This window comes from Diabrotica undecimpunctata, chromosome 4 (assembly GCF_040954645.1).
Source record: "Diabrotica undecimpunctata isolate CICGRU chromosome 4, icDiaUnde3, whole genome shotgun sequence".
Lineage (NCBI taxonomy): Eukaryota > Metazoa > Arthropoda > Insecta > Coleoptera > Chrysomelidae > Diabrotica > Diabrotica undecimpunctata.
In genome coordinates this window covers 13,863,726-13,878,861 of record NC_092806.1, presented here as the reverse complement: position 1 = coordinate 13,878,861, position 15,136 = coordinate 13,863,726, and the positions used below count along the sequence as shown (strand labels likewise).

At 33.3% G+C, this 15,136-nt stretch overlaps 2 protein-coding genes across 6 annotated transcripts in view; both read left to right on the top strand.

The window, feature by feature from the left end:
- The window catches only part of LOC140439213 (GTPase-activating Rap/Ran-GAP domain-like protein 3), a 685,378-nt gene extending 677,725 nt beyond the window's left edge, over positions 1 to 7,653 (top strand). For all 5 annotated transcript variants that reach the window (XM_072528978.1, XM_072528977.1, XM_072528979.1 and 2 more), the window contains one exon: positions 885 to 7,653. In XM_072528978.1, the coding sequence (XP_072385079.1) occupies positions 885 to 1,093 (209 nt within the window). In that variant the 3' untranslated portion in view covers positions 1,094 to 7,653. The remainder of the gene's footprint in view (positions 1 to 884) is intronic.
- A 3,774-nt stretch (positions 7,654 to 11,427) lies between these two features.
- LOC140439206 (esterase E4-like) overlaps positions 11,428 to 15,136 on the top strand; it is a 28,161-nt gene continuing 24,452 nt past the window's right edge. Inside the window, exon 1 of the mRNA XM_072528959.1 lies at positions 11,428 to 11,558. Within this exon, the coding sequence (XP_072385060.1) occupies positions 11,502 to 11,558 (57 nt within the window). The 5' untranslated portion in view covers positions 11,428 to 11,501. The remainder of the gene's footprint in view (positions 11,559 to 15,136) is intronic.

Here is a 15,136-nt window from a genome sequence, read left to right as displayed (position 1 = left end):
TTAACACCTGGCGAGAAGAACATTTTGTGCAAAACTTTATTAGATCCAAAAAAAAGATCCTCCTTTCACCTCTATACATCAAGTTAGACTTAATGAAACTGTTTGTTAAGGCCCTGCCTAAAGATTAAGAATATTTCAAGTACTTGAGTGGAAAGTTTCCCCAGCTATTAAAATCCAAATTGAAAGCAAGATGACTACTAAGGAAAAAGAAGCTTGGATTGCATTCAAAAAAGTTGTAACCAAGTTTTTAGGTAATATGAAAGGCCCTAACTACGAGTACATAGTAGATAATTTATTAGATTAGTTAAGTTTCAAGATTTGGGATGTCTAATGAGCCTTAAAATCAATTTTTTTTATATCCACCTAGACTTTTTCCCTAAAAATATGGGTGATATCAGTGAAGAACAAGGCGAACGATTCCACTGGGTTATCAAGGTGAAGTAGATACGATACTAGGGACGTTGGAACACCAACATGATGGATGATTTCTGTTGGTCACTTTATCGGGAACAACAGAGTGCCTCACATAGGAGAAAAAGCTACTCGAGAAGTTTTACAGAAAAAAGAGGAAAAAATACAAAAGCTTTCACTCCTGAAATGATTATACAGATCTATACCATTACAAAATAAGAATTAGATAATGGTATTATTATAATAATGTATCATTTTAATTTATTTTGGTATTTTGTCTTTTTCAAATTATTATAATGTACAATAAACCAGTGTCATATTGTAGGAAAACTGTAGGTGATACGTAAAATCTAATTTCAGGTTCTTTTTAAAAATTATATTATTGTATTGTTGAAAATGATTAATAGACTGTGAAAATTTGTTATCATGTAACAATAATTAGTAAACTACTAATGTATCTTTGATTTTTTTAGCGTCTCCCGAAGTGAAGCCTCTTCGCATTTATCGCATTCCCATTCACTCGCTAAACAGAAACGACAACTGCATCAGCAACTGCTCTCCCCCAACGTGGAAGTCGGCGGAATCAAAGCTGACGGTACCTGAACCGCCCAGAGTCTCTAGAAGCGCCACCAGCTCTCCAATTCCACCCAAAGGAAAGCTCTTACAAGGCGCGATCAAATGATCTCGCCTTTTATTTGTAAATACTTCTAGTGTGTAGTAGTAGCTCTTTTTTGGTACAATGGATTTTAGAGATCTTTCAGGAATTTTAAAGTGAGAGACTTACAGTTGCGGTCAAAAAGCACAAATATTATAAATATAATACAATTATAGTAGATAGTTACGTAGTAATAAACTAATATTTAAAATATATTACATTACGTATATTACATATCTGCTGTTTTCTGGTTTTGTTTCCACATACTAGATATGTTTACAACAAACAGCTAAGCTGAACATATTGTATATGATATTTGATACCTAACTGTGAATTTTTTTATTTGTTTGTTGATTGGTTTACATTGTAGTGAAATAGGTACTCCGAAAAATGATTAAAACTTATTATTAGATAGTGAAGAAGAAAAGAAATAATAAAAAAAGTTAGTTGAATCGGAAAACTTGAACAATTTTGATCATCGTCTGTATTTGTATCATCGGACATAACCAGGAACACGAAACTGCGCCTAGTACGGACGCTTATCTTTCCTATCGCTACCTATGCATCAGAAACTTGGACCATTAAAAAGTCCGACTCACGACGTATAGTAGCCTTTGAAACGTGGGTATATCGTAGAATGATGCGCATACCCTGGACAGCACATCGCACAAATGTCTCAATATTGACAGAACTCGACATCAATACTAGGTTTACCACAATCATCAACCAAAATATATTGAGGTACTTTGGACACATTACCAGACGAATGGAAGGCATGAAGAGGTTGGTGGTTGAAGGCATGGTCAGACCAAATAAAGTGCGCTACCGGTTACTCTCTGTCTGAGGCAGCACACCGTGCCCAGGAGAGAGAAGAATGATACCATAACGTTACCACATCCTTACGAATGATAAAGGATAGAGGAGGGGAGGAGGAGTATTCAAAACAGAAAACAGTCATGCAAGGCAATGGAAGATTTACCGACGAATTACTCAAAGAGGCGTCAGACAGGGATACATTATATGCTTAATATCTACTCCGATATAATTTTCAAACAGGCTTTGCAAAATATAGACTTTGGAGTAAAAAACAATAGTGAACTGATTAATAATCAGATACGTTGACGACACTGTTAAAAATGTCAAAGTGTTGTTCGATAACCTTGAAGTCTTGGAATCTTCGCTCAAACTCGCCATGAAGACATTTCACTTTTCACATATCTCTTAAGATTGTCTTCCTTAACTGTAATAGTTTTTTTTTTTAATGAGTAAGCGATTTCTTGCCTAGTTGTTTATACAATAGCTTTAATTAAATTTTGAAAGCCCTGATATGATTTGGCCCTATATTTGGTCAGTGTTGCTCTATGACACCGAGATTAGGCACGATCAATCGTCTAGAGGCGTTTAAGATGTGGTTGCATATAATAATACTCCGAATACCCTGGATACATGAATATACAATAACGAAATTGTGCTAAATAGAACAAACGACGTTCGTAAGTTATTGAAAAATATTTCAATAAGAAAAGTTTTATACCTAGGGCATATTCTTAGATGAGATCGGTACAGAATCCTACACCTATCATGAAAGGTGAAATCAAGTCGCAGAGACATTGAAAGGAAACATGTCACGGCTCAAAAACATTCGCGATTAGACAAGAATACGCAGTGCCGAACAACTATTTCGATGGAATTCTATGAAGAAATATTTTAAGAAAATAGGTCAACACCATAATTTACCAAGTCTTTTGTTCTAATAAGTGGAATGGTTTATTTTCCTGGTAGTCATGCCCTGTTACTTAAAACAAAAGTAGTAAAATGAAACTATTGTAGAAGAAAACTTTTTTATTGCTGCTTCTGCGCAGTTTGAATCGATTTTTGGTAACAATACAACAATTTAAATGCTGTAAATATTATTTTTAAATTTTTCAATGCAAAAACTTAAGTAGAATCAACTTATTAACCAGATAGAATCTTTAAAATTCCTGGATATCGCATATCTTCAATACTCTGACCAGTGTCTTTACACGAAAAGTTAGGAAGTTGTTTAGTATTTAAAACTCAACTTAGGGGACGATCGTGAGAAGTATTGTATATATTAAATGTACATTCTGTTATTTTTTCTAAAAGAACTCTTGTTAAAGTGAGTGAAAATCTAGTTATATTTTATCAAAAGTTACAAATTCTGATATATACACTGTAGTTTATAAGTTCAGATATATTATACTATACCTTTAAGGAAACAATTGGAGATACATGTCGTCTTTTTTAAAAAATATATGTAAGAGTAGGAGTAAGATTACGAATAATAAAACAACTAATTTGTTGTTAATGCGAAGTCTTTACAAGTTTTTTTAAATACTAAAATCACAAAGTACCTACTTCGAATTTTATGTTGTTTTTGGTTAATATGTAGAATTAAATTCGTAAAGGCCCCTTATACCTCGTAATATTTGAGGTTAGTGCGACAGTTGAAGTTAATGTGACAGAAAAAAATGACGCAAAGCAGTCCTTGTATTTCTTTCTAATAGGCCGGGTTTGTCCACCACGTGACCTTCTTATTTGTTACTTAGGTTACGGGAATGGGAAATGGGATCTTGTTGAGCAAGGAATGTCTTAAATGGACATAGCTGCAGTGGTAGGCATAACACAGGGCGTTGTGTCAAAAATATATGGCAGGTATCAGGACTTGGGACCGTTTAAAAATAGATAAGGCAAAGTATCCAAAAAGTCCAATTGGTTAGAAAAAAGATAACAATTTTTCACTCGCAGTTTCAAAGTTAGCTTTTGCAAACTACAGGTATAAGTGATTCAGTTAAAACAATAAGAGAAATAGATTTTATGCTAAGAACCATACAGCAGAAGACAGTTACAGGATTCCGAGTAATTCAGAAAACACATGATTGATCGCCTAAATTGGTGTCTTCAAAATCAAAACTTGGCCATTGGAAAAAATGTGCTATTTTCAGACGAAACTAGGATTTGTGTAAAATCATATGACGGAAGAACTCGTTTACTTAGACGGTGAGGAAGACAAGCAAGAACGGAAACTGCCAGATCTGTATACAGATATAAAGAAAGAAATGTCATCTTCTGGGGAGTCATTATGATGGATAAAAAACTTCTTTTTCCATTTCCATCCAACCAACTTTAACAGCCGCAGGTATGTTGAATTGGTTCTAGAACTTCTAGTTAGGCTCTGTGTAGCTGCAACGAGAGAAAATTTACTTTTCTTGCGTGAAAATACACCTCCAGTTCCTAGCAGAGAAGTAGGCTGCTTGCTCACCTAACCTTAACTCTTTAGAGTATTTGTGGAATATGTTTAGAAGAAGAATTGGAGCTCGCTGGCATAATCCACAAAGCTGCTTAGCTCGTGCGAGCTGCTATGGAAGAATGGAACAACCTACCAAAACAGAATGTTGACAATGTATTTAGGAGCATGCCCATCTACATTGAAGCTTGCATTAGGGCTAGGGGTAGTTACACTAATTACTAAAACAATAAACATAAATTGCTTTAAAATAAATGTTGTTTGACTTCTTATCTTGTTTTTTTTTTAATTCACTTAAAACAATAAGAAATAACAGATGCTTTCGTATGAGATTGGTTGTGTGTTTATGGTACTTATGGTTTATAAAGCAGAAGTACTTTTGCACATATTTTTAGGTCCTTTTTTAACCAATAAGAAAAGCAATTATATTCTTTTTCAGAGATTTCATTGAGAGGTTCAAAGATTCGAATGATAAATTAACTGCAAAATACAATTTTACATCATGAACTGCTTTAATAAAATATATTTTTTCTATCTTTATACTACCTATCTATTAAAATCTAAAGATTATAATTATTAAAATTAGGTTTTGTAAAATAAAATTAAATTTTAAATAAAATGTAACAGAAAAGGTTCAGGTTGTAAAAGTTACATCTAACTCTGTATGAATAATTTTTTATCTGTGCCAATATAAAAGTAATAAATAGTTTTTATCATAATTTGTTTAGATATGGTAGTTTTTACCACATATTAGAAATGATTTTCTTCTTTGTCACGCATTGCGTAATTATTTTTTTCGATGATCATTTTTAGAAATTAGTGTCTTTGCAGATAAATAAATTTTACACGCTTCTTACATACTCGTAAGTGGATGTTGATTACATGTTTCTTAATAAATATTTTTTTGTCATTTCCTGGCAGATATTTTTTTATTTATTATACTTTCTGTGGTTTCCTTTGAAAATTTTAATTATTATTAATTATTAATACACTCGCGATCATAAAATCCGGGTCACCTTAAAAACCACCGATATTTCATTTTTAACGAGCTTTATCGTACATAATAATAACACAAATACAAACTAATGCATGTTTCTGAGAATTGTTGTCCGCTTAACGGTTTCCTTTCTAACAAAGAATTCCAATAGTGCTGATTTCGCGGAGAAGTCACACTTCCCAAAACGAACAGTACCTGTAACTGCTGCTTGTTATAAATGTCTTATTTGTGCTTCGACTTTCTGTTCAAACGCAATGAACAAACGTTTATTATTTTCACCATTAGTGTTTATTAGTGCCATTATTAGTGTTTATTATTGTTTATTTTTTGCCAAAAATGTCTTTGGCTGTTGTTGAAACGGCACGAATTGTTGCGCTTGTGGAAGACGTTCACACTCAACGGCAAGTCGCAAGAAGCTGTTGGCGTAAGCCTTTCTACGCTTCAACGAGTGCTTTAACGCTTTTATGACAGGTTTGCTAACCAGATGATCGAACTCTGGACAAAGCAGAAACGACCGCGGCACTAGATGACCGTTTCCTTGTGTTTCAAGCTTCACGAAACCGGGCCTGAACTGCGATTATGCATTAAAATCGTCTACAGGAAGTACAAAATCGAAATGTTGGCATTGCAACAGTCAAGAGAAGTCTTCGTTCTTTTGGACTATCTTCTCGGGTAATGGCTACAGGACCGCTCGACAATACGCGCATTGAAGAAATGTACGATTGGAGCAAAGTGTTATTCTCAGATGAATTCTGCTTCTGCCCAACTGGATCCAATGGACGTGTAAGAGTTTGCAGGAGAACCTGCGAACTATTTTCACAAGCTTGCATTGCTCCAAAAATACTATTTGGTGAAAGCACGCTCATGGTTTGGGGAGGTGCATCTTCGACTTCCGCACAGAATTACACTTCATCGGAAATAGGTAATTAACGGCACGAAGGTACATTACGGAGATTCTGGAAGAACATGTTATGTCCACCACGCCAGGGCTTGAGAAGACTTCGTTTTTATGCAGAAAAACGCGCGACCGCATGTTGCCAGGATCAGTATGCAATACTTAGAACAGGTTGGAATTACGAGGTTACAATGGCCAGCTGAATCTCATCGAACATTTCTGGGATGATTTAAAAAAACCGTATTCTAACCCATACACCTCCTCCTAATAACGCACAGAAGCTTAAGGATCTGTTAGTGAGAGAATGGAATAACATACCACAACATGAAAAATTTTAAGTATGCCCCGTTGTCTGCAAGAGGTTATCAGAGCAAGGGGAGCCAATACATGATATTAGTCATTGAAATTTCACTGATCTTTTACCACGTTCTGTATTTCCCTTTTTTTCGTATGTCTGTTTTATCAACAATTTGGTTTGTTTTCTGCTTTTTCAATAAAAACAATAGAAAACCTTCTTTCTTCTTCTGCGTTCTTCTTTCAAAACAAACATTGATGACAAATAAAAAATATATTACCCTAAAAAAAAAGTTATTACTGCACCAGAAGCAAAAATATTCAAGAAGCTTGAAATTTATAAGGTGTTCCGGATTTTATGATCGCGAGTGTAATTCCTTATATAATAATAATTATTATTTTTAAACATCTGATTTAGTTTATGTAATAAATAAATTCAGACGCAATATTAATTTAATATTTCTTCTGAATTTGACAGATCTGTCAGAAGTAAACAATGTATGCTTTGTTAGTAGGTTGGCAGGTGGCGTTAGGATCAAATTTAATAATTCATTGAATTATTTGAATATATTATAATTTATTTAAAACATAAATTATAAATAATTAATATAATTACTTTATTCAATTTTAAAAATATTATTTACATTTTAAAAATACAGAAAACATGGTACTTCGCGCTATTTTACTGTACTATATTTTTTTAATGACCATAGATGACAAATAGGCTTGTGTATACTTATTTATTATTCGTAATCTACTCAATGGATTGATAATTCAAAAGTTTACACATAAAATCAAAAGTATTTTTGTGTTTGAAAAAGCAACTTTCTTGTATATCTCCTAATATATATTTTTTCCATGTACTTTATTCTCAACATCTTTTACATTTATACTGTATATATTGTACATTTTACAAAAAATCAAAAGGAATTATCTTCAAAAACGTCACGACGATCATAGATTATAGTAACATATTAATAATAGTCCTTAACACATTTGATTAATCTGGACATTTTTGAAGGTTTCCATGATTCTCTATACCTACTGTCTTTCTAGAGAAGCCATTAAGTTCAGCGATACGGGTTAATGGAAAAATTGTAAATCTTTTGATCTATTCGTAATACTTTAATAAAGTGAACGAATCATTTAACCGAATTTTATTTTCCCTATAACCGACATTTCGTTATATTTCCTGTGGTACCTCACACGTCGCTGCACGTCAAGCCATTTCGGCTCTATCTGCCTGTTGATTCTTTAACTGGCCACCATGTTTGATATCCTTTTCAGCGATACCTCGCAACTACCCTGTATATTACACGAATTGTTTTGACTTTCTAATTACACCCTGTATATTACGACAATTGACAGACGGACAGAAGAAGAACGATGATACGTCATAATGTCTTTTTGGCACGACGCTATGTCTATTTTTTGACTACACACTATATACTACAGGAAGAGACAGACGAAAGAGAAGAGGATTTGACAGTTGCCGTCTTCCCGTCTGCGACGAAAAAGAAGAAGAGTTGACAGATCGCTCGACGATTTGACAGACAGAAGTTAAAATTCGATTTATGTTATGTATAAGGCCGCTTATTTGGCATCCTATCATATATCAATGACATGAATTATCGGAATTTTATCATGTGAACCCTCAAATTAAAGAATTTTAAATGACGAATTACTTTGTTATGTCTGTTTTAATAAAATGGTATGTGTAAGTCCTCTTTGGCATCCTATCATACGATCTCCGAGCAGCAGAATGAATGATGAGAATTGCCATGTGTTTCACATTGCCGTGTTTCATTGCCTTTTTAAAATCAACAATTATGCTGCTGGAGCTCCATGTCTAACAATGAACGTGGCACAGCAGACAGATGTCTATTAGTGAACGTTGCCACAACGGCATACTGGTTGCATGACACCTCATACGTCAAAATCGGGAGATATGATGCAATGCCCTTGCAAAAGCTTTACCAAAATAAAATAAATTTTAAACTAAATAAGATTAACCTTCCGTCTAACCAAAAAAACTATTTGTGTACGTAAATCCGAAGACGTGACTTACGGGTAAAAAGCTATTGACAGCAACGGTCACAGTGTATCTGTTTGATACGTGATTATAAAATTTACTAACATGCAGTCAGATATATGTGGTGTTTTAGTTGTGTTTTTTATTATTTTTATAATTTATTCTTTTACTAGAATCTAAAACATTTATATATTATAAAAAAAACAGTAACTTACACAGAAATATAACTTAAGTACTTAAGTATTTACATTATAAATTGGTAAAAATAAAATGTTGCCTTCCTATATGACGCAAACATAAAATATATTATTTTCTTATAAACATTTCAAACCAAAAAAAATCTTTATTTCAGTTTATTACCGTGGCGATCTGTCACTTATGTGTCATTTGAATCTTCTTGTTAATGTAACCTTTAGTGACATCATGTGCAAACTGGGGTTGTATGCTCGCCACAAATATATCGTTTACAATTATTCTTGCAATTGGTTTTGGTCAACCTGGTCCTTCGTGATGTGTCACATAAAACACAGCGACGACGCTTTGTTTGAGCTACATCTTCTGCAGCCACTAGTCCAGCTTCTTCATCGGGCTCTTCCGTTGGTCTAAATCTGCTGAGCGCTTCAGAAAGAGAACGTGGTTCTCTTTTGTTGTAAACGCTTGCAAAGCTTATGACAACGTCGACACCTGACTTGACTTTATTATAATATGTGATCATGTCTGTTTTCGTAGCTTGTCCTGACGTTTGATCTATGGAACCATCGTAATGCTGAGAAGATATAACAAGAACATTTCGATTCTTTTTTGGTACGTAGGAAATAATAGTGGAGTGTTCTCCAAAACCAAACATAGTTGACTGTGGTGGTCGCCCTTTTACATTTAGCAGATCTACTGGCAGTTCCCTTTTTTTTATTGTGCAATATACGACAGTCTATTACTTTTTAATTCGGTAACAAGTTGCACATCTGTAAACAAATTATCTGCAGTTATATTGCGCCCTGTTCTATAAATAGGTTGTGCCAATCTTCTTTATCATTCTTAATCATAGCATCAATTTTTACTCCGTATTTGGATGGCTTTGAAGGGATATATTGTTTAAACCTGCAACGTCTCCTAAAGACCTCCATTTTTTCGTCAATAGTCACACACTGTGAATAGCTATGTTTACAATTATGAACAAAATCGTCGAAGAGTTCACGAGTTTGCGCAATCTTGTCAACAGGTTTCCTTTCGGGTCTTGTGATGTGGTCATCGAAACGCAGGCATCTCATAAAAAACTTGAACCTTCTGAGACTCATAACCATGCCCATCTGTACCCCAGAGATCCTCTAACATTATTTTGTTGTCTTGCAAAGTTCCTGCTAGATATAAAAGACCCATGAATTCCTTGAGTTTGTAGTATTTATCAGAAAATATCTGACTTCAACATTCTATATGTAACTTAGCTAGTCGTACTTCATGTATTACTCCTGAGAGACGTGTACAAAGGTTATGTGGCTCAGTGCGTCGCTTCTTCGCGCGCGGTCTTTTCATCCATCTAGTGGTTTTATCTTTTCCAAAGTAAAATAAATTGTCGTGTAAAGCTGGTTCTTCCTCTGTCCTCTGTGTTTAATAAAATTAAATAAAGTTAAATAAAGTTAAATAAAATTAAATAAAATTAAATCAAATTAAACAGAATTACGTAAAATTAAATAACAATTAAATAAAATTAAGTAAAAAAGGTAAATTAATAAAAACCTGTAAAAACGTTTCTATACCGTTTCTGCTTCATTAAGCATGTAATATGATATAAGAAAATGCTGAGGTTCATTTTGTGGTGGGTGTAGAATAGTTCATCGGATCGTGACGTATGATATATTATTGGAAAGAAGAGAGGGTAGCGAATGTGACAGAAAAAAACACAATGCTGCATTGCTAAGAGGGCATTACATAATATATCCTTTGTTATTCCTCCGATTGGAGCGTGTGAAACGTTAAATGAAAGGGAAGGATATCGCAAATATATTAAGATAGAAAAAACAAACAAGGCTACTACCAAAAAGGCACTACACAGTGTCTTCATTAATAATAAACGTATAGCGATATAAGAGATATCATAGGGCACTATAGATAAAAATAAATTTACTATAAGACAAATTTTGACTTACAGAAGGTCTCAGGCTGAGTACAAAATGAAAAACTGATCTAATCCTAACATGTGACATGGCAAATAAGAGGTAAGGATATAACGAATATATTTAGATAGAAAAAAACAAACAAAGAGAGTACCAAAAGGGCTCTACACATCGTTTTATTATATTTAGAATATATGCAAAACTTATTACGATAACCATATTGGATATAGGATCGAAGGAGTCTTGGAAACGTGGCAACAAGCATTAAATACTGTCATTCCTGAAATTTGGGAAAAAAGTGTAAAATAATGCAAAGATATAATAAATGAAGAATGTGGATTTGTGAAGATCGCATCGAAGCAGTTAATTCTGTTATACTTTTACCATCCGAATGAGGATAGCGATGACTGTGAATCTGATGGTTGATAATAGTTTTGCAATATTAAGAGAATGAGATAATTCGTAATTTTAATTTTGTTTGTATTTTTACTACTAATTGATTATTCTACTAGATAAATGTACACAATGTCATCACTTACAACCGTATTTTAAAAATTTGGAAAATTAACTATTGTACAATTCAGCACATTGGACCATTTAAATCGATACTTTCATATCAAATTCAAAACAGTCGTATATTCATGGAATGGACTTTAGATAATTATTTAAGTTGATATACATCCGAAATATGTAACAATAATTAACGTTGGTAGCACGAGCATCTGATAATTTTTTTTAAATAAATTATCAAGATATTTTTCGAGTGGATGAATTAACTATAAATAAAATACTTCATAGCTTGAATCATTTTAGAGTACATTTTGTGAGGGCAATAAAAATGTCGCTCCTTCCTTTTGTAACCGTATTTCTAATTTATATATCCTTCAGTTTAGTGGTAAGTTTTTAACAATGTAAATAAATTTGTAGATAAGTCTCCCTATGTGTCTTTTAAAAAAAATTATTCAATATTTATATGCCTATTATCTTTCTTTTTATGTAAATTTATTGATTAAAATTTTGCAATAGAACTAGTAGTTCTTTTTTATTCTAAATTAGTTTCCAGAAGAACTGTTGACAAAGTTTTATTTCAGTAAATTGATTAGAGTACTACTGGGAGTACTTACCATAGTATGAATTATTTTTATTTGTTGGGCTTTATGTGACTATATTCCCTTGTGAACTATTTTCTTAAGTACGAGAACGATTTGTTGATTTTGTGCATAATATATCTAATCTAGATCTACCCATTTAAAATTTGTTTCGTAATTTTTGTTTTAATTAGTCGACAGGTACACATAATTTGGCATTTTATTAAATTCTTATTTAGTATTTCGATAAATACATATTTTTTGTTCGGCACTCCACTTATCGCAATCGCATAATAATATATTTTAAAGTTGGGATGGGACTAATCATTTCGTTTAAATAATTATCAAATATAGATAGATAAACTGCTTAAGGGTGCTCAATTCTTGACAACTATATCAGCTGGATATAAATAGATATATTATTTATGTTACCTTCTTTCTGTTTGTCTCCCATTATCAGCATGTAGCTTCTCGCGTTTACTGCTAGACATAAGCCTTCTTCATTTGCGCAAGTTGCATCGAGTTATGCTTTATCTTCTATATGTCGTCTATCCATCGTATCGGTAGTTTTTCCAGGCTTCTCTTATCTTCACGGAGTCTCCATTCCAAGAATCTCTAAGCTCAACTATCATCGCTGAGACGTGCTACATGTCCTGCAAATCTCCATTTTACCCTTGATATGTTTTTCTATGATGTTTTTTATTCCCATTTTTCTGTGAATCTCTCGAAAAGTTTTAAAAGCGATCTGTAAGTTAAATTTCTAATATTGGTCTTTCCATTTTCTTCTGTGTGATTCTTAGTTTATTGCCATTATTTTTAGTGATCGTTAGTTGAATGTTAAATGAAACTTGATGAACAAAAGAAGAGTATATATAAGGACAAAAATAAATCATTGTACCAGCAAACATAAAACGAAATACGTCGACAAATTCGAATAGCAAAAGAAAAATGTGATGAAATAGAAACGCTACAAAATAAACATGACAGCTTCAATTTACACAGGAAAATAAAAGAATTAACTAGAAGACCAGAATACGAACAAAATATACTAGTTGATGAAAAGGGAGACACTGTAATGGATACAGAAAACAAATTGATGGTATGGGCAAACTATATAGAACAGCTGTTTAACGACAGACGAGACAAAATAGATAATGAATATTCGTTGAAGAGACTGGACCAAAAATAACAGAAAGTGAAATAAAACACACAATTAAAAAAATGGAAACTGGGAAAGCAGTAGGACCAGACGAAATACCGACAGAAATATTGCAATAATACTGAAATATTACCGACTGCAATATACATGTTATTGTCGAATTATTTAATATTATATACAGAAAAGGTACTACCTAAAGAATGGCATCTATCAACATTCGTGACTATACCGAAAAAAAAACGCCAGACAATGTTGCGATCAGAGAAGCATTATATGCGGTAAATGTGTTAATACAGAGATGTTTAAAAGTAAAACACGACATCTATGTCTGCTTCCTAGACTATAACAAGGCATTAGATGCAGTGAAACATAATCCGTTAATAAAACTACTGAGGACAAAAAACATCAACACACGGGATATAAGAATAATAAATAATCTGTATTATGAACAAGAAGCTGTCATAGGAATAAATAATTTGAAAACTAATAAAATAAAAATCAAAAGAGGTGTTAGACAGGGCTGTGTCTTGTCGCCATCACTGTTTAATGCATACTCTGAGGAAATATTCAAAAAATCATTAGGAGATGAAGTAGCAGGCATAAAAATACATGGCCTACCCATAAGTGAAATTAGATAGGCTGATGATACAATACTAATAGCAGAACATATTACAGATCTACAAAGAATTTTAGATAAGGTTCGAGTGAAAAATTTGGTCTCTCACTAAACATAAAGAAAACAAAATTCATGGTTATATCAAAGGAAAATATTAGATACATAAATCTACACATAAATTAAATAATAAGACGATAGAAGAGTTCAGAATTATAACCATTTAGAGACAAACATTAATGAAACAAACGATTATACCAAAGAAATTAGAGTTAGAATGAAAAAGGCTAGTGCGTTCAATAATATGAAACAAATATTATGTTGTAGAGACCTCAACCTAAATCTTAGAAAACGAGTACTAAAGTGTTATGTATTTTCTGTTCTTTTGTATGGTGTCGAGACATGGACTTTAAATAAGCAATGTCTTAATAAATTGGAAGCATTTGAAATGTGGACATATCGAAGAATGCTGAGAATCTCCTGGACAGACAGAATAACCAATGAAGAAGTACTAAGAAAAATAGAGAACAGCAGGGAGATACTGGATTCCATCAAAATAAGAAATCTACAATATCTGACTCATATAACACAGATATAACACAAAGGTGACAGATATGAATTCCTAAAACGAATAATGCAGGGAAAGATTCAAGGAAAGCGCAGCATAGGTAAAAGAAGAATGTCCTGGCTAAGAAACCTCCGAGAATGGTTTGGATGTAGCTCAACTGAACTCTTTCGGGCTGTAGTGTCAAAAGTTAGAATAGCAGTAATGATTGCCAACCTTCGTCGCGGAGATGGCACGTAAAGAAGAAGTTCAATGTTACTACTGCTACTGTTACTACGCTGGTAAACAGTCAAACCCCGTGTGAAAAAAGGACTTTATTTGAATTAACACAATAAATACATGAATATTTGACGGTAAGGCGTTCGTTCCACTTGAATTTGTAACTTGCGACTCGTTTTGGTTTTAATCTACGCATATGGCTTATTTATATCGTCCCCAGACACTGCTGTGTTGCCGAGTTGTAAAAAATGTATGAAATTCACTCAAAACATATAATGGCGTGAACATGACCCCGCCTTGACAAACGCTGCCAACGAAATAAACTGCTATCATATCTGTTTGAATGTTTTGCAATGCACTTAGTCCTAAAAATGGGCAACGGACACACTTTGGAGAAAGAATAAGTAATTATACCATTGTCTGTCTTTATATTGAAAACTTTGGTTATACCATCACTGCCGCGTATAAGTTCGATCACGCGACTTAACTTCCACCTTAATGCAGGTAAATTGTCCTCTTTTATCAGCACTAATGCGTGGTCCGCAACTTCTTCTTCGATAGTAGTCTATTTGGTACGTTTTTGTAGTTCGGAGATATATTCTTTGTTCCATTGCTACCATAAATGCTGAGAAAGCTGCTAAGTATGCTGGAATTTGGAGAGCTGATTAACTGGAATATGACGCAAATCTGGATCTGCATTAGTAGTAAGTGGTCTTTCAATGAGACAATATGCAGAAGTTATTGTAGAGAGATTATTTGGATAGCAGGATAAAGGATAAATAGGTCAGGAATTTATTATAGCTTCAGTTTGCACAAGCAACAAATAAAA